Source organism: Salmo salar, chromosome 23, assembly GCF_965601325.2.
Source record: "Salmo salar chromosome 23, fSalSal1, whole genome shotgun sequence".
Classification (NCBI taxonomy): Eukaryota; Metazoa; Chordata; class Actinopteri; order Salmoniformes; family Salmonidae; genus Salmo; species Salmo salar.
The window spans coordinates 40,950,786-40,972,431 of NC_138313.1; the positions used below are offsets into that span (position 1 = coordinate 40,950,786).

Genomic DNA, 21,646 nt, shown 5'->3' on the forward strand with positions numbered 1-21,646 from the left:
CTGTGTGTCTGTCTGTCTGTCTGTCTGTCTGTCTGTCTGTCTGGCTCTCTGTCTGGCTCTCTGTCTGGCTCTCTGTCTGTCTGTCTGGCTGGCTGGCTGGCTGGCTGTCTGACTCTCTGGCTGTCTGACTCTCTGTCTGTCTGGCTGTCTGTCTGTCTGGCTCTCTGTCTGGCTCTCTGTCTGTCTGGCTCTCTGTCTGTCTGGCTCTCTGTCTGTCTGGCTCTCTGTCTGTCTGGCTCTCTGTCTGTCTGGCTCTCTGTCTGTCTGGCTCTCTGTCTGTCTGGCTCTCTGGCTCTCTGGCTCTCTGGCTCTCTGGCTCTCTGTGTGTCTGGCTCTCTGTGTGTCTGGCTCTCTGTGTGTCTGGCTCTCTGTGTGTCTGTCTGGCTCTCTGTGTGTCTGTCTGGCTCTCTGTGTGTCTGTCTGGCTCTCTGTGTGTCTGTCTGGCTCTCTGTGTGTCTGTCTGGCTCTCTGTGTCTGTCTGGCTCTCTGTCTGTGTGTCTGTCTGGCTCTCTGTCTGTGTGTCTGTCTGTCTGGCTCTCTGTGTGTGTGTCTGTCTGTCTGGCTCTCTGTGTGTCTGGCTCTCGTCTGTCTGGCTCTCTGTGTGTCTGGCTCTCTGTGTGTCTGGCTCTCTGTGTGTCTGGCTCTCTGTGTGTCTGGCTCTCTGTGTGTCTGGCTCTCTGTGTGTCTGGCTCTCTGTGTGTCTGGCTCTCTGTGTGTCTGGCTCTCTGTGTGTCTGGCTCTCTGTGTGTCTGGCTCTCTGTGTGTCTGGCTCTCTGTCTGTCTGGCTCTCTGTCTGTCTGTCTGTCTGTCTGTCTGTCTGTCTGTCTGTCTGTGTGTCTGGCTCTCTGTGTGTCTGTCTGTCTGTCTGGCTCTCTGTGTGTCTGTCTGTCTGTCTGTCTGTCTGTCTGTCTGTCTGACTCTCTGTCTCTCTGGCTCTCTGTCTGTCTGGCTGTCTGTCTGTCTGTCTGGCTCTCTCTGTGTCTGTGTCTGTCTGTGTGTGTGTGTTCTGTACAGTTGAGAACTTTACAGTTATCTAATGTTAGTGAGAGAATTTGGGAATATGCTGCGAGTATTCTCCAATCACATGAGCCTTTCTGAGGTGTCTTGTGTTCCTGTCTGGACTGGTGCGTAGTGAGGTCTCTGAACACAGTGTTCTTGTCTGGACTGGTGCGTAGTGAGGTCTCTGAACACAGTGTTCCTGTCTGGACTGGTGCGTAGTGAGGTCTCTGAACACAGTGTTCCTGTCTGGACTGGTGCGTAGTGAGGTCTCTGAACACAGTGTTCCTGTCTGGACTGGTGCGTAGTGAGGTCTCTGAACACAGTGTTCCTGTCTGGACTGGTGCGTAGTGAGGTCTCTGAACACAGTGTTCCTGTCTGGACTGGTGCGTAGTGAGGTCTCTGAACACAGTGTTCCTGTCTGGACTGGTGCGTAGTGAGGTCTCTGAACACAGTGTTCCTGTCTGGACTGGTGCGTAGTGAGGTCTCTGAACACAGTGTTCCTGTCTGGACTGGTGCGTAGTGAGGTCTCTGAACACAGTGTTCCTGTCTGGACTGGTGCGTAGTGAGAGCAGAGATCAAACCGTTCTGAGGAGATGATGACGTTGGAGATGTGGCCATTTTATTTCTGTGCGTTCCAATGCCAACTAAACTAGAAGGGACTATCTAGCTAATAGTTATTGTCCCTGTCGCACAACCCTTTTAAACATATACAACTCATTATGGGAGAACATGAACACTGTAGCAGCACTCTCATGGTAGTCCAAACATCGTTGTTCATAAAGGAATACCTTTACTCTGTACAGAGAGCTCCTGTTTATCTAGCTACGTACCAAGGCAGGGCATACCGCTGCAGTAGTAAAACAAGTGTTAGACAGGGATAACATGGAGGCCTATTCATCCCTGTTTAACAGAGTGGAGGAGGTTGACTGAGTATTTACCCAATGAGTTGACCCTGTCGGGGCGGGGTGCCGTCTTGTTGTGTGAGACCTTCTCTTTGGAAAGAGGCCACCCTCACCTACACCTAGTTATAGGAGCGTAAAAACCAGATCCACGCATTTAGGCTAAACCACACCACACACACGGGGAGGTAATGACAGAGGAAAAACAAACAATGGAGAAGCCGTTGAGAAATGCCAGATTTGTCAGGTGACAAACATGTTACGGGGTTGACCCCATTTAATGTTACTGTATTTCTCCATACCCGCTGTCACCTTTTTTGCTACTGTGGGTACCTACACCCTAAATAGTGGGAGAGTTGATGTTGTGTGTCAACCATGTGAAGGAATCCTGTATGGTTAAGCCTAATGTTAGAAAACAGCTAAATAGAGGTGGCTGTACAAAGTGTGCAATATTGTAGTGAAGTACATTTCCAATACCAAACCCCATGAACCCGGATGCTCCCAGTGTTTCCAATGAGGGTTGTAGCCGTAAGCTGTAATATAAACTCAGCAAAAAAAGAAACGTCCTCACTGTCAACTGCGTTTATTTTCAGCAAACTTAACATATGTAAATATTTGTATGAATATAACAAGATTCAACAACTGAGACAAACTGAACATGTTCCACAGACATGTGACTAACAGAAATGGAATAATGTGTCCCTGAACAAAGGGAGGGTCAAAATCACAAGTAACAGTCAGTATCTGGTGTGGCCACCAGCTGCATTAAGTAAAGCAGTGCATCTCCTCCTCATGGACTGCACCAGATTTGCCAGTTCTTGCTGTGAGATGTTACCCCACTCTTCCACCAAGGCACCTGCAAGTTCCCTGGACATTTCTGGGGGGAATGGCCCTAGCCCTCACCCTCCAATCCAACAGGTCCCAGACGTGTTCAATGGGATTGAGATCCGGGCTTTTCGCTGGCTATGGCAGAACACTGACATTACTGTCTTGCAGGAAATCACGCACAGAACGAGCAGTATGGCTGGTGGCATTGTCATGCTGGAGGGTCATGTCAGGATGAGCCTGCAGGAAGGGTACCACATGAGGGAGGAGGATGTCTTCCCTGTAACGCACAGCGTTGAGATTGTCTACAAAGACAACAAGCTCAGTCCGATGATGCTGTGACACATCGCCCCAGACCATGACGGACCCTCCACCTCCAAATCGATCCCACTCCAGAGTACAGGCCTCGGTGTAACGCTCTTTACTTCGACGATAAATGTGAATCCGACGGTCACCCTTGGTAAGACAAAACTTCGACTTGTCAGTGAAGAGCACTTTTTGCCAGTCCTGTCTGGTCCAGTGATGGTGGGTTTGTTCCCATAGGCGATGTTGTTGCCGGTTATGTCTGGTGAGGACCTGCCTTACAACAGGCCTACTAGCCCTCAGTCCAGCCTCTCTCAGCCTATTGCGGACAGTCTGAGCACTGATGGAGGGATTGTGCATTCCTGGTGTAACTCTGGCAGTTGTTGTTGCCATCCTGTACCTGTCCTGCAGGTGTGATGTTCGGATGTACCGATCCTGTGCAGGTGTTACACGATCAGCTGTCTGTCCTGTCTCCCTGTAGCGCTGTCTTAGGCGTCTCACAGTACGGACATTGCAATGTATTGCCCTGGCCACATCTGCAGTCCTCATGCCTCCTTGCAGCATGCCTAAGGCATGTTCACGCAGATGAGCAGGGACCCTGGGCATCTTTCTTTTGGTGTTTTTCCAGAGTCAGTAGAAAGGCCTCTTTAGTGTCCTAAGTTTTCATAACTGTGACCTTAATTACCTACCATCTGTAAGCTGTTAGTGTTTTAATGACAGTTCCACAGATGCATGTTCATTAATTGTTTATGGTTCATTGAACAAGCATGGGAAACAGTGTTTAAACCCTTTACAATGAAGATCTGTGAAGTTATTTATATTTTATTAAATTATCTTTGAAAGACAGGGTCCTGAAAAAGGGCTGTTTATTTTTTTGCTGAGTTTATGCGAATGCGTCCTGTAGCCAGTCAGTCAGTCTAATGGTGTACCACAGTAACAGCACCCCGTTCTTTCTTTCCTCTGCCTGGCAGGAACGCACACATCTCACAACTGAGACACAGTCACGGTCCTTGCCCTCTTGCCCCAGGCATTGTGAAGCTATTTTATGGGGAACTTTCCATGAGCTATGGGAACAGGCCCATTTGATAGTTATCTAAGCCAATTTTCTGTGGGTGGGTGAATGGGTGGGGTTTTTTGGTGGGCTGTGCCAGTCTTTGTAAGCTTGTCTGTTTTGGGGTAGCTGGATGTTGTCAGTCTGTGTTTTGGTGTGTGTGTGTGTGTGTGTGTGTGTGTGTGTGTGTGTGTGTGTGTGTGTGTGTGTGTGTGTGTGTGTGTGTGTGTGTGTGTGTGTGTGTGTGTGTGTGTGTGTGTGTGTGTGTGTGTGTGTTAGTGCTGTAATCTCCTCAGTGTGGAGTCCTTGACCTGGTCCTGTGGTCAGTAGGTCCTCAGTGTGGAGTCATTGACCTGGTCCTGTGGTCAGTAGGTCCTCAGTGTGGAGTCCTTGACCTGGTCCTGTGGTCAGTAGGTCCTCAGTGTGGAGTCATTGACCTGGTCCTGTGGTCAGTAGGTCCTCAGTGTGGAGTCCTTGACCTGGTCCTGTGGTCAGTAGGTCCTCAGTGTGGAGTCCTTGACCTGGTCCTGTGGTCAGTAGGTCCTCAGTGTGGAGTCCTTGACCTGGTCCTGTGGTCAGTAGGTCCTCAGTGTGGAGTCCTTGACCTGGTCCTGTGGTCAGTAGGTCCTCAGTGTGGAGTCCTTGACCTGGTCCTGTGGTCAGTAGGTCCTCAGTGTGGAGTCCTTGACCTGGTGTTGGTTCCCTCCTGCAGGTCCAGTTATGTGGATGCTGTACATTCAGGATGTGTAATCCCAGACCACACTGCTAGTGCTAACACAACCATCCCAGTGAGCACAATTGGTTGAAAGACATATTTCAACGTCTTTTCAACCAAAAAGGCTCACTACTCCACCTACCCATTACCTCTACTGCGTTCTAGCTAGCTTTGAGATTGTCCGACCGTTGTTTGCAAGCTATTAGCCTTTTAGCTTGACCTTGGTAGATCCTACAGACCATGCTAGCTCTGCCCTAGGCCTCATTTGGTGCCTGTGCTAGATCAGTTACCCCTTTCAGTTTCACCAGCCTGTCAGCTACCATACCCTGCTAGCTTCATTAGTTAATAGCTATCCTACTGATAGCTCTGTTTTCTTTTTTGCTTCAGCCATGCTAGCTTTGACCTTGCTAACTCTTAGATGGGCCTTCCCTATAAGTTATATTATTTGACTCGTGGTGCCTGTGGTAATGTGTTCTGTAGTTTATGATCGCATTAGCTCTCACGCCCAGCCTAGCGTCACTATCCCGCTGCTAGCTATAGTACAGTATTCCCTGGTTGCCTGTGTCATGCTAGCCATGCTAGCTTTGTTTGGCGACTTCACTGACTTGCCATTTGACCTTGCTAACTCATGATACCCCGTGGCTAGCCCTGAGGGGCGGCATTCAGTTACAACCACCGTCTAACTGGGTCACCCCTCTCCGGAAATGTTTGACCAGGCAGAGTGAGCGGCCGTGCGACTGGGGGATCAGTGTTGTGTTACTCCGAGACTGCAGGGAATTCGGCCCAATCAGGAAATGGAAGGGCCAGGATAGGGGGTTCGCTAAGTCCACTGGAATGAAAATATGCAAACATGTCTATTTTAGGAGGTGGTGGGGTTGGCTGGGCTGGAGGCCTGTTTGGCAGATCCACACTAGGGATGTGACAATTATTATTTTCTGTTAAAACAATAAGAACATTTTTTTTAAATGCCACATGAAATCCTATTACATGGTATGACCGCAAGAGGGCAATGAAGTTATATCGCAGTCATACAGTAGGCTTCAGTCATTTGGAATCTGTTTTGTTGCTGCCCAAACAGGCCGGTGAAATTTTGTCGCAAGGACGACAATTACTACACGTGTTCTTTCCATTTGTTATGTGTGTTAGCGACTCACAACAAAACATAAAAAACCTAGTCAAGTCACAGTTCTTCCCCCTACATTTTCCCTCTGTTACATGTCTCACTCAATTTCCATCTGACCGCTCCCTCTACACACAGACGCGTGCTGCACACCCAAGGTCCAATTAGGCCTACAGAAATTACTGCCTAGAAAAACAGATCTATGTGATTGGATACATTTAAAACAAACTGTAGCCAAGCTACATTCCTTGTTAAATCACGACAGCTCTGTCACAGATTCTAAAGGGACAGCTCTGTCACAGATTCTAAAGGGACAGCTCTGTCACAGATTCTAAAGGGACAGCTCTGTCACAGATTCTAAAGGGACAGCTCTGTCACAGATTCTAAAGGGACAGCTCTGTCACAGATTCTAAAGGGACAGCTCTGTCACAGATTCTAAAGGGACAGCTCTGTCACAGATTCTAAAGGGACAGCTCTGTCACAGATTCTAAAGGGACAGCTCTGTCACAGATTCTAAAGGGACAGCTCTGTCACAGATTCTAAAGGGACAGCTCTGTCACAGATTCTAAAGGGACAGCTCTGTCACAGATTCTAAAGGGACAGCTCTGCCACAGATTCTAAAGGGACAGCTCTGCCACAGATTCTAAAGGGACAGCTCTGTCACAGATTCTAAAGGGACAGCTCTGCCACAGATTCTAAAGGGACAGCTCTGCCACAGATTCTAAAGGGACTTGTTGATTAAAGTAGGAGTATACACTAACGGTCTAAAGTTTTAGAACACCCACTCATCTCAAGGGTTTTTATTTATTTTTACTATTTTCTACATTGTATAATAATTAGTGAAGACATCAAAACTATTAAATAACACATTTGGAATCATGTAGTAACCAAAAAAGTGTTAAACAAATTCAAATATAATTTATATTTGAGATTCTTCAAATAGCCACCCATTGCCTTGACTGCTTTCCACACTCTTGGCTTTCTCTCAACCAGCTTCAACTGGAATGCTTTTCCAACAGTCTTGAAGGAGTTCCCACATACGCTGAGCACTTGTTGGCTGCTTTTCCTTCACTCTTCTGTCTGACTCATCCCAAACATCTCAATTTGGTTGAGGTCGGGGGATTGTGGAGGCCAGGTCATCTGATGCAGCACTCCATCACTCTCCTTCTTGGTAAAATAGCCCTTACACAGCCTGGAGGTGTGTTGGGTCATGTCTTGTTGAAAAACAAATGATAGACCCACTAAGGGCAAAGCAGATGGGATGGTGTATCGCTGCAGAATGCTGTGGTGGCCATGCTGGTTAAGTGCGCCTTGAATTCTAAATAAATCACAGAACGTGTCACCAGCAAACCACACCATAACACCACCTCCTCCATGCTTTACGGTGGGAAATACACATGCGGAGATCATCCATTCACCCACACTGCATCTCACAAAGACACAGCGGTTGGAACCAAAAATATCCAATTTGGACTCCAGACCAAAGGACAGATTTCTACCGGTCTAATGTCCATTACTCATGTTTCTTGGCCCAAGCAAGTCTCTTCTTATTATTGGTGTCCTTTTAGTAGTGGATTCATTGCAGCATTTCGACCATGAAGGCCTGATTCACACAGTCTCCTCTGAACAGTTGATGTTGAGAGGAGTCAGTTACTTGAACTCTGTGAAACATTTATTTGGGCTGCAATTTCTAAGGCTGGTAACTCCAATGAACGTATCCTCTGCAGCAGAGGTAACTGTGGGTCTTCCCTTCCTGTGGCGGTCCTCATGAGAGCCAGTTTCATCATAGCGCTCTATGGTTTTTGCGACTGCACTTGAATAAACTTTCAAAGTTTTTGAAATGTCCGTATTGACTGACCCTCATGTCTTTACGTAATGATGGACTGTTGTTTCTCTTTGCTTATTTGAGCTGTTCTTGCCATAATATGGACTTAGCCTTATTTGGTAAAAGACCATCTTCTGTATACCACACCTACCATGTCACAACACAACTGATTGGCTCAAACACATTAAGAAGGAAAGAAATTCCACAAATTAACTTTTAAGAAGGAACACCTGTTGATTGAAATGCATTCCAGGTGACTACATCATGAAGCTGGTTGAGAGAATGCCAAGAATGTGCAAAGCTGTCATTAAGGCAAAGGGTGGCTATTTGAAGAATCTGAAATATAAAATATATGTTGATTTGTTTAACACTTTTTTTGGTTACTACATGATTCCATATGTGTTATTTCATAGTTGTGATGTCTTCACTATTATTCTACAATGTAGAAAATAGTAAAAATAAAGACAAACTCTTGAATGAGTGACTGTTCTAAAACTTTTGACCGGTATTGTATGTGTTCCAACCACGAGCTGCAGTTTTGGAATAATATATTATTATTATTATTTTATTTTTTTTTTTTTTTTTTGCAAACTGCCATGTACAATAGGTTACAACCCACCCACCACACACACTGCTAAATCGTGGCCGGCACAAATAAAAAATGATTAAAAAGAATCGTTGAGAACTATTAATTAATCACTTAAATAAAACCTAGATAGTCGGGGAGAGTCTAAAAATCTAAACCACAGTTCAGTCATATATCACGTTGGGTTAAAATGACTTTTGGTCTTGTTTCGAGATGAGGAAATGCTGTGAATGTGGGGGCTCTCACATAGGCCTAGTGTCTTCCATCTTTCAACATTATGAAGTGAAGGATTCAGCCATTTTGAGTTTCTGTAAAAGCACACCTTGCCGTGCAAGAAAGCTGCCTCAGTTCGTACTCATCCTTTTACCAGAGATGATTAGTAATGAGATGTAGGCAGTGATTGAACCTACCAGGTTGTTCCTGTTAAAGATCAGATGACTTGTCAGCAATACCTACTAGATGAAGGAACAACAGCCTAGATGATAATGTATACATGAGGCAGTAGTGACATAGAAAAATAACCCACTCTGTCTTTCTATTTGTGTCCAGAATATACTACTGGTATGACGAGAGGGGGAAGAAGACAAAATGCACTGCCCCTCAGTACGTCGACTTCGTCATGAGTCTGGTGCAGAAGCTGGTCACAGAAGAGGAAAACTTCCCTACGAAATATGGTGAGTTGAACTCTGGTCCACTCCAGACATGCAGAGCCTCGCTGTGGTCAGTCGGCACTACTGTAGCCTCTTCTCCTCTGACGTCACACTGAAGCTGGGACTTTGTGAACTGTGCTGTTGCTGCCCTCTAATGTCTCAAGTAGTAGAAGTCCTTGAATGATTTTTGGACTTTAGAAACAGTCTTGGCGTTGTGATAATTGCTTGGCAATGCCAAACCAACTAAAAAAGACCACAATATTTTTAACCATGCTCGTTCTCCCTTTTCTCTCCTCTCTTTCTCCGTGCAGGCAAAGAGTTCCCCAACTCGTTTGACTCTTTGGTAAAGAAGATTTGCCGGTACCTCTTCCACGTCCTGGCTCACCTCTACTGGGCTCACTTTAAGGAGACAGTGGCCCTGGACCTGCAGGGTCACTTGAACACTCTGTACGCACATTTCATTGTTTTCGTAAGGGAATTCAACCTGGTCGAACCCAAGGAGACCTGTATCATGGACGACCTGTCCGAAATCCTCTGTGCCCCCGTGCCCCCCACCCCAGCACCCGCCGCCCCTTCCTCCCCTAACTCGGCCCCCTCCCCCTCCTCACACAACCATGTGACGGAGAGATGAGCAGGGGTTGCCGTGACAAGCAGCCCTGGGAAGAAGACGGTAGAAGATTAAGATAGAGAAGAGATGGAAACGTTCCTGGTCCCCTTCCTAGACCTCAGGCTCCAGCAGCAGGACTTAGAGACCTTCCACTAACCTGATATTTCACTGACACCAACCAGACGGAAGGAAGGTTTATTTGGGGGGGGGGGGGGTGTTGTCACGCCAACAGGAATTGGCGTGAGCGTGTTCCTTCCAGGGGCAAATCCCTCCCATCTGGTCTGCAATTTAAACTAGGAACAAATATGTAATGTTTTTTTTATTTTAATTTTGGTTTTATTTTATTCTGTTGGAAAAGTTTTATTCAGTTGTATTTGTTTTTCTCATTTGGGACAGTGTTTCTGTTTGCCCTTCTCTCCCTCTGTTCTCTGCCTAAAGTACAGTTCAGGATGGTGACTGCTTTGCTTGAACGTACTATTGTAAAGTGTTGTTATTGTGTGGAGAAGAGGTGACTCAACAATGAGTATTGGCTCTTCGCTCCAGCCTAGTGGTGGGAGGATTGAAGGGGGAAGGTCTATAGGGAGCCACGTTACTACCTAGTGGGACAATACTAGCCAATCACTGTTTGAGTTGTTAATCTGGAGCTGATTAAAGCGCTTCCTACTCAGGACCAGAGAGAACACAAGTCACTGCTATTATTCTCTACCGCCCTCTCTCTCTCTCTGTCCACAAAACTACTCTGTCCCTTCAATATTACAGTTGTCATTCTCGTATTACTTTAGTCATGTATTCACCTGATGAACCCCTCTATAACATCCCTGTCCCAGAGGCCACCCATAGGGGGCAGTATAGACAGGGTGGCACTGCCACGCAAACAGGGAGATAAAGATATCAAAATTCTATGGAAGCTATTTAATATGACCAGACCCGCTATTACAAGACAGACTGGTGCCCATGTCTGGTTACAGGGGAGGTTGGTGGAGAGTGAAGACCTCTTCCCCAGGGAACTGCTGTTTGCTGCGGTGTGATGTAGCGTTGGCCACCCTGCCCTCTCTAGCAGCACAGGAGAAGGACAAGGACATTGGTAATGTCTGCAGGCCCAGAAAGAGAGGAGAGAAAGGAGAAGTGTGGTCTGCTTTACAGTTCTGTATTGCTGAAGAAGCCCCCCAGCCCAGCCCCTTGTCTTTTGGGGTTTTATTTTCCCTTTTAAATTATCAAAGAGGAAACTAGTTAATGAAAAAAAATGTTATCCTACACATATATAGAAAACTGCACGGTCTGGTTCATCTTCACTGTACAGAGAGTGGAAAGAGGAATTAGACAGCCTCTGTATCGAGGATTTGGGTTTATTATTCTCCTTTTATTTTATTTATTTTAATTTTGTTTTGTTTGCAGGGTTCTTCAGTTCTGGCTTTCATTTTTATGTATTTTAATTATTAACTAAGTTAAAAGCAATTTAATATTTTAACCTCTGCTGATTATAATCGAATAAAATACATAAATGCCGCTCTGTCTCATGTTGTCTTCTGTCAACCTGATGATGATGTGCATAGAAATATGACACGGAAAACATGTCACTTTTTTCAAGGAAACTCTCCTCTGCATATCATCCTTACACATGTATATCTATATATATATATATCTATATCACACACACACACAGTACATCTCAAGTGCTTTTCAACAGGCATTTCCTCTTTATTGCCGAAGTCAAGCTTTGCATAAACACTATCAAAAACCATAGTGATTTTTACCATACAAGAGCATCATTATGTAGATCAGCAGTGCTCAAGTCCTCGAGGGCCACAGTGTCAGTTGTACTGGTTTTAATGCAGTGCCAGAAGGAAAGCCTGCAGGAGGCTAGTTCTTCAGTGGGAGTGTTGGGCACCAGTACACACACACTGGCCTCTGCCTCCGAACTGGATACACTACTTGCATAACTTTGTATAATGTTATAAATCTATCAAACTGCATTCCGTCATACATGTGCATATGTTTTCATTTAGGACCCTGATTAATAATGTATTTGATACGTGCATATTGTGGGATTTCTAAAACAAGACATTCAGGCACCTAAAATCACCTAATGCTTCAGGTAATGTCGCATTCACATTGCAGTCTATAATCGGGATATGTGGGTATTACACAACAGATACAGTGTTCTTTGATCCTGGTTTTTACTATACCCACAGGCTGTGAAGGTTTTTATTCTAGTCCAGCGCTGACTGTGAATTACAGGGGGGGACTGTGTGAGCCCCATTAAAGGTGCACTTCACTTCTTAGAATTGCTTTCAATGAGTGACCGATCTATAACTCATATTTCTATGTGAAAGTTACATAATGCAGCTTTAAATGCAACAAAAGTCTAATATCTGGGGTCTCTAAATAATGCTAATTTAACCAGTCTATTTAAAGTTCCAATGCAGACATTTTTATCTCGATTTCACATTTTGGGGTAACAAGTAAGCACCTTACTGTGATTATTTTCATATAAAATAGTCAAAAAGAAACAAAAATGGCTTCTTAGCAAAGAGTCATTTCTCAAGCAAGAATCCCTGCAAGATCCTGCACGTCACCTCTAGCTGGCAGTTTTACTAACAGGTATTGTGTCAATTTAAAGACATTTTGCCAATTTATTCATTACTAAATTTACCTAACATTACATAGTTAATCCAGAGATTCTTTGCCTTGATTCGGCAGTCTCGTTCAGATCATTGCATTTGTAGTTCTTTCTGATAGACAAATCAGCTAATTAGTATTTTATTTTTGATAAAAGTCACCTTGTCCTAGAGAGATTTACACAGTTATCAAAATGTCATGCCAGGGTAAGCCTACACGAAGCACAGCCCTTATTTTAAGTGTTTCTAAAATCCCCTATGGGAAAATGAATGGTGGAAAAACGATTGAAACCATTTCCTTGTTTGACTGCTAGGTTTTATGGATATTATGACTCATACTATGGTACTCTATTACGCTACAAGTAGGGTGAGCCAACATGTTGTTTCTGCTTGCACACACAAATCAGAACCATGGCCAGCCACATCATATTTAGCTTATGTTGATTGGACTAAGTTGTTTTTGGTTGTCACTGTATTAGACTAAGCAGAGATGATGTGATGATGATGAAATGGTGCTGGAATAGTGGAGGAAGCTCCTGTTTTCTTTGCAACTTGCAATAACTCTCCATGGTTGTTTAGTAGTCCGGAAATGTCGGAAACATTCCCTTTCTTGACGATGATCATGCAATATGCCTTGTAGACTTCACCCGACAGAGGTTGCCCCCCGGTTTTGTGATGAAACAAAGGTGTGGTTGAATTTATTCTGCCACTGTCTTCGCCTCTCTGATTCAGAGGGGTTGGGTCAAATGCGGAAGACACATTTCAGTTGAATACATTCAGTTGGACAACTGACTAGGTATCCCCCTTTCCTTTCCTTAGGCCTATATCACGGTCGCAAGGCATATGAACTAGCAGGTTATCGGGTTTTTTTCTGACTTCCGCAGTGATTTTTACCCATGATGCACGCTACTGCTAATCCCGTCCTTGGTGGAAGCAGGTGTTAGGACTGGGCAAGAAAAAAGCCTGCACACCTTGTGGGTGCCATGGAACAGAATAATAACACTGCTAGGACATAATAAACATTTCATTTCTGTAGTATTACAAAATGATCCATTCAAATTCAATAGGTAATAAAAATCTATTACTTTCATATACAAAATGCAATGGCAACTCCTTTATATCTGTAAAAGTAGGCTATTCAGGCTAGTGGGCTGATGGTGCTGTATTGCTTCATGCGCAGTGAGAGCCGTCGCCTTCTCACGGACGGCCGCGGGGTCGCGTGTTCGTGCACTTTAAACCTGGCGATGCCTCCCTGCTCATCCAGTTTCTTGGCACTGCAGCTGGGTGTCGCTACTCTAACTGTGTTACCGAATTTAGAATAGTCCACCGCATACATGCCCTCCTCCTCGGATATAGTGGGCACAAAGCGCTGCCCCCACAGTATCTCCTCAGACAGGTAGGATGTCCGGGCCTGGGTGGTTATACCCGTGGTCTCCACCACCCCCTCCAGCACCACTACCACCTCGATATCATTATTTTGTAAATCCGCTGGCGATAGCTCGTAGAGCGGGCTGTCTTTGTCAATAACGTGGCATATGATGAGAGGAACCACCAGGAAAATACCGTTGGTCCCCACGGGGTTGTCCATGTGAATGTCTATCTGGTCCAGGGGGACCACCTCGCCCTCCGAAGTGGTGCTGCGCCTTACCACCTGCATCCGCACGGTGGCACTAATGATCATGCTCTTCCGCAGGTCCCCTAAACGGATCATAAAGCACAGTTTGTTATTTCGGATGGAGATGACGGCGTGCTTGCTGAAGATCAACGTTTCGGCGCGCCGGTTGGCCTGGGCCGTCTTCATAAAGATACACCCCAGCATTATGGCGTTAATCAGCAAGCCCACGATGTTCTGAATGATAAGGACCACTATGGCAGACAAGCATTCCTCTGTGACCATGCGCCCCCCGAACCCGATGGTCACCTGTACCTCTATGGAGAAAAGAAACGCAGAGGAGAAGGAGTGGATGTCCGTCACGCACGGGACAAAGTCGTCACCCTTTTGATCCAGGTCGCCGTGCGCAAAGGCAATGAGCCACCAAACCATTGCAAACAGCAGCCAGCTGCACAGAAATGACATAGTGAAAATGATAAGTAAGTGAAGCCATTTTAGATCCACTAAAGTGGTGAAAACATCCTGTAGGAACCGTCCCTGTTCGCGAATGTTCGTGTGGGCCACATTACAGGTTCCGTTTTTGGCGACGAACCGAGCCTTCCGCGCTTTTGACGCCTTGAATTTAGGCTGCTGGACATCCTCAGCCAAGCGGGTCAGCAAGTAGTCGTCCGGGATCAGTCCTTTTCGGGAAAGCATAATGCTCCCATAGCCTACTAGTCACCCCCTAACCACTTGCTTTGGATTACGAAGATTAGCTACCTCTTCTCTTGATGAAATATATAGGCTAAGGAATTCCTTTTCTCAACTGTGTCTTCTAGTCGAAGGTCAACCTCCAGTGACAGTACTCTTCCGAATGACAGCAGCTGGCCGGAGAGAGTGTTGTGCTGTCATCTAGTTTCTAAAAGTATGTGTGCTCCTCACATCGGTTAGACAGGGGCACCACCATAGCCGCCCAGGTCTCATGAGAAGATTCAGCTGCCGCTGTCAGTCACGAACTGCAACTCGATATTTCCATCGCAGTTGACGCACCGGTCTGGCGCGCTTTTCACACGATGGAAACAGAATTCTCTCATGTATAAGCAAACCTTTAACGAGGTAGATATATCGTAACAGGAGTGGTGTAATCGTCTACTAACCCGAGTGTTTTACCCAGAGGTGATAACAACTACCCCGGTCCCATTGTTCTGATGAGGGAGCATAGAGATACATAGAGGACTCCATTTCCCTAAAGGCCGTTTTAGAGGACTTTCGCCATTTTGAAGTAGTCAACTGGGTGGGACTTCCTATGGGTTAAGGAAGGATCACATAATTCCATCCAGGTCACCAGGAGGGCTCAGCCAATGAAGTATAACTGCAGTGGCAATAAATCGCCAACCTTGGATTTATACCTGTTCAAACAACACACTCATAGTGGTAGTATGCACCTGTCCAGTTTGTTTACCAACTCATAGAAGTAGTAGAAGAAGATTATTGATTACTTCAAAATGGAGATTGCCTCAATGGCACTGCCCATGCTCTCACAGATGCCATAATAGAACAGTTACAATGTTGTGTCATCTAACTATCTCTATGGGAGACAGGCAGGTTAGATGAAGCTCAGTGCTGCTAAATTAGCAACAAGATCTCACAGAATCTCTTCAGTATTTCAATGGTTCAGTTTAGCCATTCATAGGGTTAGGGTTAAATAGGGTTAAAACAGAAAACCTTGACGGTTAAATTTAGGCATGAATTTTGACTGGTTAGGTAAGGGTTAAGGTTAGTAACAAAACCAAAAAAAGTCCCTAGCACTGGAATTGAAGGCGCAATCTTCAGAGCCAGAGCTGGTGGTTTAAGCACTGGACCAGATGCTGCTTGAAGTGGTGTTGGAGGGCCAGAAGGGGGAACTATTCCTAAAATCAAATCCCAAGGCCCCAGGGTAGTGATGGGGACATCACCCTGTGTAGGATGCTGTCTTTCAGATGGGATGTTAAACAGGTGCTCTTACTCTCTGTGGTCACTAAAGGTCCCATGGCAATTATCATAAGAGTAGGGGTGTTAACCCTGGTATCCTGGCTAAATTCCCAACCTGACCCCATTTCCATCATGGCCACCTAATCATCCCCCTCATTACTAATTAGTATATATCCCTCCTCACCTCTCCACCTGATAGCTGATGTGTGGTGAGCATTCTGCCGCAAGATATTGGGTGCTACACATTGGTGGTGGATGAGATGAGCTTCCCCCTTAAAGCGCTTTGGGTGACTAGAAAAAGCATTGTATGTCCAATCAATTATTTATAATTATATTACTAGACGGTAATAGAGGCTCACGTTGGCCCTCGGTATTGAAGGCATCTCCTCGACGTCCTGAGGACCATCTGGTGTGACCTGGCTGAAAGCGGAGCTTGAGCAGGGAAGGCATTAGGCAGAAGAAACTGTTCCTCTTTCAGCTGCACTTGATCAGTAGCCTATTATGAAACATCATCAGAAAGTCTGGGCTATGCTGATGGCATTTCCCTCTCTAGGGATCAATGAACTACATTTAGTTAATCAATGTTTCAACTCAAATGATCGAATTAGAACCTTTTCACATATGGAAGGTTATTTATTCATTCTCAATAATAGACAATCTTCCCAAAACCGAATGACATAATATATTAATAAGAAAATAATTAGACAACACACTGTTAAACTACATGTATCTCAGACAATAGACCTAAACATAATAATAATAATAATACATGGGACTTATATAGCAATTTTTCAATGATCCAAAGTGCTTTACAATAGTAGAAACTAAGCAAAAAACAGAGATTAAAACAAAACAAGAAACAGGGGCTAAAGAAGGGAAAAGAGTGTGATGTCTCAGTGATGTCTCGGTGATGTCTTGGTGATGTCTCAGTGATGTCTCGGTGATGTCTCGGTGATGTCTCAGTGATGTCTCGGTGATGTCTCGGTGATGTCTCAGTGATGTCTCGGTGATGTCTCGGTGATGTCTCAGTGATGTCTCGGTGATGTCTCGGTGATGTCTCAGTGATGTCTCGGTGATGTCTCGGTGATGTCTCAGTGATGTCTCGGTGATGTCTCGGTGATGTCTCAGTGATGTCTCGGTGATGTCTTGGTGATGTCTCAGTGATGTCTCGGTGATGTCTCGGTGATGTCTCAGTGATGTCTCGGTGATGTCTTGGTGATGTCTCAGTGATGTCTCGGTGATGTCTTGGTGATGTCTCAGTGATGTCTCGGTGATGTCTTGGTGATGTCTCAGTGATGTCTCGGTGATGTCTCGGTGATGTCTCGGGCAGGTGTTGTGTTTCTGACATCCATTAACTATTTAAACAATTATGTAGCAGTCTTATGGCTTGGGGGTAGAAACTGGGTCGTAAACAACAGGTGTAGACTAACAGTGAAATGGATACTTAAGCAGTCTTATGGCTTGGGGGTAGAAACTGGGTCGTAAACAACAGGTGTGGACTAACAGTGAAATGGATACTTAAGCAGTCTTATGGCTTGGGGGTAGAAACTGGGTCGTAAACAACAGGTGTAGACTAACAGTGAAATGGATACTTAAGCAGTCTTATGGCTTGGGGGTAGAAACTGGGTCGTAAACAACAGGTGTAGACTAACAGTGAAATGGATACTTAAGCAGTCTTATGGCTTGGGGGTAGAAACTGGGTCGTAAACAACAGGTGTAGACTAACAGTGAAATGGATACTTAAGCAGTCTTATGGCTTGGGGGTAGAAACTGGGTCGTAAACAACAGGTGTAGACTAACAGTGAAATGGATACTTAAGCAGTCTTATGGCTTGGGGGTAGAAACTGGGTCGTAAACAACAGGTGTAGACTAACAGTGAAATGGATACTTAAGCAGTCTTATGGCTTGGGGGTAGAAACTGGGTCGTAAACAACAGGTGTAGACTAACAGTGAAATGGATACTTAAGGGTCCTTCCCAACAATGCAGAGAGGAAGAAAATAGAGAAATAATAGAAAAGTAAAACACGTAATAATAAAAGTAACTTGGCTATATACAAGGGGTACCAGTATCGAGTCAATGTGCAGGGGTACGAGGTAATTGAGCTAGATATGTACATATAACTAGGAATAACGTGACAAAATAATAAACGAACAGCAGCGTATAATAAACTAACAGCAGCGTATGTGATGAATCAAAAAAGTTAGTGCAAAAAGGGTCAATGCACATAGTTAACCAAATAGCTACGCTGACTATTTAAACAATTATGGAGTCGTGTTATGACTTGGGGGTAGAAGCTGTTCAGGGTCCTGTTGGTTGTAGAATTGGTGCATAGGTACCGATTTCCATGCGGTAGCAGAGGGAACAGTCTATGACTTGGATGGCTGGAGTCTTTGACAATTTTTTAGGGCCTTCCTCTGACACCGCCTGGTATAGAAGTCCTGGATGGCAGGGAGTTCGGCCCCAGTGATGTACTGGGCCGTACGCACTATCCTCTGTAGCGCATTGCGGTCGGATGCCAAGCAGTTGCAGTACCAAGCGGTGATGCAGCCAGTCAAGATGCTCTCAATGGTGCAGCTGTAGAACTTTTTGAGGATCTGAGGGCCCATGCCAAATCCTTTCAGCCTCCTGAGGGGGAAGAGGTGTTGTCGTGGCCTCTTCACGACTGTGTTGGTGTTTGTGGACCATTGTCCAGCAACCCTGGAGAAGGCCCATTACATACACATGGAATCTGAATCCCTCTCATGCTGTTTACAAGGCTATGATTCAGGTCCTAACTTTTTGTTTCTGACATCCCTTGTGTAACTTTCTCAGTCACGATACACAAAACCCATGCTGAACTGGGTTCACATTTCCAGAATGTCCATGGGTGCTGGGGGCCCCCATAACAAACCAGGGGACTCCATAAATGTTAATATTAACCTTGGCATTCCCATAAACACGTCCAATATAAACCTTGCTTGCAGCAGTCACTTTCACATTGCAGGCACTGGCACTGTGATACCCTGGTGTTACCTGTTCCACAGCCCTTATCCTCAAGTCCAACGCTTACATGAACCCCAACCCTAACCTAACCTTTAACTCCAAAAATACACCCTGTTCCTGAGACTTTTGTCTGTCTGGGAGCTGCTTCAGCTAGATACTATTTCTAGAACCCAGCCCAGAGTCAGTAGAAGTGTCATTCTAACCCAGCCTTCCACAGCTGACTTGCTTGGCTTTGTACATTGTGAGGTCACACAAAACTACCTTCCTGTCAATAGACTGTAGGCAAAACACTGCTCTGCAATGATTATGGTTTTTATTAACATAGAATTAACATTTTATGTACAAATATCATACAGGATTAGAAAATAGAATAATAATATACAGCCCATGGTACAAGTAAAGAGTTTCATTCCAAAATGCTATATATCCATTTTCAGAAATGTTGATAAATTAGCTTTTCTTGATTAAAGAACTTCCGAAAGAGATAGGTGACTTTTTTCACTATCTAATCATGGAATGGGGTTTTTCAATGACAGACAGGTATTTGTTTAAAATCTATCACTTGATGGTTTCATTTCAGAGAGACAAATAATCATGTTTTTTTTCAGCAAAATTCAATATATCTGCCTACACAGTCAATTGTAAGAAATGTACAAATTATAAATGTGTGACATAAATATAAAAAAATGTTTTAGAAAATAAGTCAATACAGTAATATAAGATCTGTATGTATGTAAAACATTTACATTTGGCAGATACTCTTATCCAGAATGATAAGTGCATTCATCTTAAGATGGCAAGGTGAGACAACAACATATCACAGTCAAATATACAGGATACCAATATTCCATTCCAACTAAACAATGGATATATACCATTTAGAAAAAACACATTTTCTTACACATCTAAAATCTATGAATAAAAAATATAAGTATAGTTATATTTTACACACATGAATATACACATAAGCATTAATAATTTCTGATGAAAAAACACAAATGTTAAAAATTGGTGGATAATAGCGTTTTGGAAATAAGCTCTTCAAATGCACTTTGAATTTCCTCCCTCATCAGTCACTTGTCCGCCTTGACGAATGAGGCAAAGACGCTGTCCTCTTTCTCCAGCAGTGCCTGGGGTCTGTCGTATTCTATAATGATCCCTCTCTTCATCACTATCACCAGGTCTGCATTCAGGATGGTGTGGACACGATGCTAAGTACAGAAAGAAAAGAGGAGAGAAAGATTATTTTTTTTAACAACTTCAGTCTTTTGACATTCGGGGTTACATAGCATGTACAGTATATTTGTAATCTATGCACACGATGACCACCATAGACACATTTCAGTGATCTTTCAGGGATCTACCCTACTTAGCTACCTTCCTTTTATTAAATGTAACTGGGCAAGTAAATTAAGAACAAATTCTTATTTACAATGACGGCCTATACCGGCCAAACCCAGACGATGCTGGGCCAATTCTGTGGGACTCATAATCACGGCCAGTTGTGATACAGCCTGGAATCGAACCAGGGTGTCTATAGTGACACCTCAAGCACAGTGCCTTAGACCGCTGTGCCACTCGGGAGTCCCAGTGAGTAAGCCGTCTCCTAGAGCCCTCTCTCCATCTCACTTCCCCATGGGAAACCACCATGGTAGCCTGGTAGTCACTTTTGACTCTTGTTATTCTAATTTCCAAGTGCATAAAAAGCATGTTTGCTCCCACAGAATGTAGTCCAATAGAAAATCACAAACCAGCAGGACGGTGGCCCTCCAGGACTAGAGTTGGGCCCTCCTGCGCTACCAGTTCAGATTCCAGTTCTATTTCTATGATACAACCTTGCCACCATTTGCATTAAGGTCATAGCAGAAGAGCTACTGACACTCAATATATCATAAGTCTCCAGTGGTCACCTGACGTTAGTACATGTCAGGATATATCGGTGAAACAGAACTGGGGACCTTCCAACAGAGATACTTACTGCTATGGTAACCACTGTTCTGTCAGCGAAGGCAGTCATCACCACCTTCTGCAGGATGCTCTCCTGTAGGCACAATACAGTCACAAGACAAAGGCAGAAGATGAGGATGAGCCTGTAGTAACATGATGTTTTTATACAGTGGCTTGCGAAAGTATTCACCCCCCTTGGCATTTTTCCTATTTTGTTGCCTTACAACCTGAAATTAAAATAGATTTTTGGGGGGGTTTGTATCATTTGATTTACACAACATGCCTACCACTTTGAAGATGCAAAATATTTTTTATTGTGAAACAAACAAGAAATAAGGCAAAAAAACTGAAAAATTGAGCGTGCATAACTATTCACCCCCCCCCCCCCCAAAGTCAATACTTTGTAGAGCCACCTTTTGCAGCAATTACAGCTGTAAGTCTCTTGTGATATGTCTCCATAACCTTGGCACATCTAGCCACATCTAGCCACTGGGATTTGTGCCTATTCCTCAAGTCAAAACTGCTCCAGCTCCTTGAAGTTGGATGGGTTCCGCTGGTGTACAGCAATCTTTAAGTCATACCACAGATTCTCAATTGGATTGAGGTCTGGGCTTTGACTAGGCCATTCCAAGACATTTAAATGTTTCCCCTTAAACCACTTGAGTGTTTCTTTAGCAGTATGCTTAGGGTCATTGTCCTGCTGGAAGGTGAACCTCCGTCCCAGGCTCAAATCTCTGGAAGACAGAAACAGGTTTCCCTCAAGAATTTCCCTGTATTTAGCGTCATCCATCATTCCTTCAATTCTGACCAGTTTCCCAGTCCCTGCCGATGAAAAACATCCCCACAGCATGATGCTGCCTTCACCATGCTTCATTGTGGGGTTGGTGTTCTCAGGGTGATGAGAGGTGTTGTGTTTGCGCCAGACATGTTTTCCTTGATGGCCAAAAAGCTACATT

The 21,646-nt window shown here is 44.6% G+C and overlaps 3 protein-coding genes across 8 annotated transcripts in view; 1 reads left to right on the forward strand and 2 right to left on the reverse strand.

The window, feature by feature from the left end:
* LOC106584590 (MOB kinase activator 2) overlaps positions 1–11,086 on the forward strand; it is a 107,671-nt gene extending 96,585 nt beyond the window's left edge. For all 5 annotated transcript variants that reach the window (XM_014170053.3, XM_014170051.3, XM_014170052.3 and 2 more), the window contains exons 4-5: positions 8,873–8,997; positions 9,285–11,086. In XM_014170053.3, coding sequence (XP_014025528.1) covers positions 8,873–8,997; positions 9,285–9,604 — 445 coding nt within the window. In that variant the 3' untranslated portion in view covers positions 9,605–11,086. The remainder of the gene's footprint in view (positions 1–8,872; positions 8,998–9,284) is intronic.
* Positions 9,785–15,052, reverse strand: LOC106584589 (ATP-sensitive inward rectifier potassium channel 11). Its single transcript, XM_014170049.3, has one exon. The coding sequence runs from the start codon at positions 14,504–14,506 to the stop codon at positions 13,337–13,339; it is 1,170 nt and encodes a 389-aa protein (XP_014025524.1). The 5' UTR covers positions 14,507–15,052; the 3' UTR covers positions 9,785–13,336.
* A 3,987-nt stretch (positions 15,053–19,039) lies between these two features.
* The window catches only part of LOC106584588 (ATP-binding cassette sub-family C member 8), a 179,251-nt gene continuing 176,644 nt past the window's right edge, over positions 19,040–21,646 (reverse strand). For both annotated transcript variants that reach the window (XM_082968119.1, XM_082968118.1), the window contains exons 38-39: positions 20,722–20,784; positions 19,040–19,954 (exon numbers count right to left, since the gene is read on the reverse strand). In XM_082968119.1, the coding sequence (XP_082824245.1) occupies positions 19,817–19,954; positions 20,722–20,784 (201 nt within the window). In that variant the 3' untranslated portion in view covers positions 19,040–19,816. The remainder of the gene's footprint in view (positions 19,955–20,721; positions 20,785–21,646) is intronic.